This window comes from Alligator sinensis, unplaced genomic scaffold (genome assembly GCF_000455745.1).
Source record: "Alligator sinensis unplaced genomic scaffold, ASM45574v1 scaffold1404_1, whole genome shotgun sequence".
NCBI classification, from domain to species: Eukaryota; Metazoa; Chordata; order Crocodylia; family Alligatoridae; genus Alligator; species Alligator sinensis.
Window position 1 is genome coordinate 131014 of NW_005843008.1, and position 3668 is coordinate 134681.

Here is a 3668-nt window from a genome sequence, read left to right on the forward strand (position 1 = left end):
GAGGCCTGACTAACTTCTACTCCGGGTAATGGTGAAGGGGCAGAGCACGCTTTTGGCAGTCTATGTTAATTTATAGTCCAGGGGCTTATGTTTTATTTGTAGTTTTATAAGACTGGTGGTTTGTAGTGGGCCCCCAATGAGGCCTCCTCCTTCTCCAAATAGCCTCACCCAGAGTGGAGACCCTGGTGCCAGAGAGGGCGCAGCATTTGGTGGGGGCACAGGGTGCAGCGCCACAGAGGGCACGACATTTGGGGTGCAGAGGGCGTAGCAATGAAGAGGGCGTGGCATATGGGGTGCAGAGGGTGTGGTGCCAGTGAGGGCACAGAGACAGGGCTGCGGAGAGCTCAGTGAGGACAAGGGGGTGAATTATAATGAGGCCGAGATAAGACAATGCCAGTACCATCTGCAAGGCTTGGGGCATGGTAAAGGATGGTTGGAGCCACGCATGTAGCCCATAAGGCTAGGGTGCCCCCAAAACACCCATTTTGAGATGAGACCCACAGGAGGTCCGGGAACCCATGGAGTTTAGTAAGTCCATCAAACCATGTCCAAGAGGACTTAAAGGCAGCCTCCCTATTTTTATCTTTTTCATCAAAGACGTGGCAGGCAAGAACTGAGGGTGCACATCAGGCCCAAATTGGCACGGTCAAGGGGCCTTAGGAGAACACGGCCATTCTTAAGGACCCTGTCCTGTGACATGCAGTTGAAGATGGGACCAGAGTTTTAGACCAGATTGCAGGAACTAAGATGCAGAGAATGGGATTTTAAAACCATCTGTAAAATGTTCTGGCTACAGGCATGGGCAGCCTTAGGTCTCAAATATGAGCCATGGTCACAAATTTGCACTTCCAGTCTAAGCTCACGGAGTCAAGCAATTGAGTTTCTGGGAGCTTCTGGCCTGAAAGGGCATGTATTTCCCAGGCTAATCACTGTCATAGAATTGTAGAAAATTAAAGTTGGGAGGGACCTCAGGTGGTCACATCTAGTCCAACCTCCTGCTCTAAGTAGGACTAGCCCCAAATGCATCATCCCAGCCAAGGCTTTGTCTAGCCAGGTCTTCAAAACCTCCAAGGATGGAGACTCCACAACCTACCTGGGTAACCTGTTCCAGTGCTTTACTACCCTCCTAGTGAGAGAGTTTTTTCTAATATCCGACCTTAACTTCCCTTGCTGCAGTTGACTTCCATGACAATGGCCTAGAAGACTACATCTGTAGTCTCTTGAAAACTGGCTTGTTCCACTAGCAATCTATATCCAGCATAGAAACATGGATGTCCAGCTGGGCAAGCATGTGGTGGGACTTTAGAGCAGCGGACTAGAGAGTACATTCTGCTCAGTGCACATTGCTTCAAGCACACACCCCATGTTGCTGTGCTCCCTTCCTCAGGACTGGCCCTTTTTCCTTTGGAAGAGATGGAGCACCTTGTCTCGGATGGCCTTGGTTTTCACACCATATATGATGGGGTTGCAGAATGGGGGCACCAAGATATTGAAGTTGCCTATGAGGATGTGAATGTAGGGAGCCACATTGTGGCCAATCGGTGAGTCAGGAAGGAGAAAAAGGCTGGGATATAGACCAGGACAATCACGCACACGTGGGAACCACAGGTGCTAAAGGCCTTTGCCATCCCAGGAGGCATGGCACACTTCAACACACTTAGGAGAATCTTTGCATAGGACATGGTGATGAATAGCAAATCTACATCCATGACAAGAAGTGCCACCAGCAAACCATAGATGTTGCCAATTAAGGCATTGGCACAGGCCAGCCTCACAATGCCCATGTGCTCGCAGTATGTGTGAGGGATGATATTGGTCTTGCAGTAGGGAAGCCTGGCAGCGAGGATGGACAGCGGGGCCATCAGCACCACACCTCTGATGACAGCCAGGCAGCCTATCTTCACAATGACAGAGTTTGTGAAGATGGAGACACACCTCAGAGGCTTGCATATGGCCACGTAGTGATCGAAGGCCATGGCCACGAGCACCGCTGACTCCATGATGGAGAGAGAATGGATGAAGAACATCTGGGTTAGGCATGTGTTGAAGTCAATTTCCCTGGATCCAAACCAAAATAAGTAGAGCATCTTGGGCAACACAGATGTGGAACCAACCAGGTCAATGAGAGTGAGCATGCAGAGGAACAGGTGCATGGGCACATGCAAGCTGGCCTTGATCCAAATGACATACATGATGGTACAGTTTGCCACCACTGTCACCATGTAGATGAAGCACAGAGGGACGGCGATCCAGATGTGAGCTGCCTCCAGGCCCAAGATGCCCACCAAGAAGAATGTTGTAGTGTTCCCCGTGACGTTGCTGCTGGGGACTAGCATGCTGTCATGCACGTGCTGCCATGGGTCCTGGAGCTGCATCTGTGGCCAGTGTCAAGAGTCAACATAGATGAGGAGGCAGAAAGGCTGGTGAAGATATAGCTTCCAAGTATATGTCTGCTGCATATTCAGCCCCAAATGCCCACACAGAGCAGCTGGGATGTCTGGAAGAAAAGGAAGAGGCACTTCTGTGAATAGCAACAGCTCTCAGAGTTATACCCAGGTAGCATTAATGTAAAGGATGAACCAGCCTCATGCTTTAAGATATGCAGCATTGTACAATAATACCTCCTGGACAGCTCATGTCAACCATTTCATATCCTCCGACAACTCATTTAATACTGGGCACTTGGTTCTTAGATTCATATTAGAAAATCCCTTAGAGCTTGTTTTTCTCTCTGCATATCAGGGCCAGGACAATTCACCCCTTTGGTAGGTGCTCAGCATCATTGAAAACCTGGCTAAGACCCTGCCTCAGAGTTAGCAAATCTGCGTGATTTGGAGCAGGGTTCAGTAATTCAAGCTGTTTTCAATGGTGAGTGAAAGAGCCTGTTCAAAAACTGAGCTATTTCTCTGTATTCTGCGTAGAAATGAAAAATGTAGATTTTCTTCCCAGTTTTCTACCTTACCTCCCATCCTCTGAAATCTGGTTTTACAGACACAATGTCCTTTAATGCTCATCCTGTATTTTCCATAATATAAACACCTGGAATGGGGGGGCTCTGGATTCTCTCCTTGAGGCTGCTACAACCCCACTGAGAAGTCAGTTCGAGCACTGGACTCCTTCTGAAATGCAATAAAATATTCATTTTTTCACAGGGATATTGTTTGATGATAATGCTACTCCTTTTCATAGCTGCTTCTCACTTAAGGTTTCAAAATCCTTCTCAGTTATTCAGTGGAACATGAAAATGTTTACTATCCTGGATGGATTTACTTCACTATCAGAATACCAGCTTGTGATGATAAAATATTTGGAAACGAATCATAATTAATAACGGATAATTGTACAGAGTTTTAGAATTTCCCACCTACCTCCTCACTTCAATGCAACAGTCAGTGGCATACTTGAGTCACAGGCATATGTATTATTTGTTACCTGATAGAGAAAAGACAAGGATTCCTTAGAGTGATATCTTGTATTGGACCATCTATTTATTAATCATATAGTACTTGTCATCTGTAGATGAATTATAAACATCATATTCAAGTGGGGGTCTTGTGTAGGGTCCTAGTCAATTTGCAATGGCAGTGATGGATAAATTAGATAACACCTTCAGAACAACTTGATTCTGTTCTCCACAGGGTTTGAAACCCCTCTGTAACAAGGAACCC

The 3668-nt window shown here is 46.9% G+C and overlaps 1 protein-coding gene across 1 annotated transcript in view; it reads right to left on the reverse strand.

Moving 5' to 3' along the window:
- LOC102369867 (olfactory receptor 52K1-like) overlaps positions 1–2336 on the reverse strand; it is a 10743-nt gene extending 8407 nt beyond the window's left edge. The window contains 2 exon segments of the mRNA XM_014526290.2: positions 1423–1538; positions 1541–2336. Of these exon segments, the coding sequence (XP_014381776.2) occupies positions 1423–1538; positions 1541–2336 (912 nt within the window).
- Between the last annotated feature and the right edge of the window lie 1332 nt (positions 2337–3668).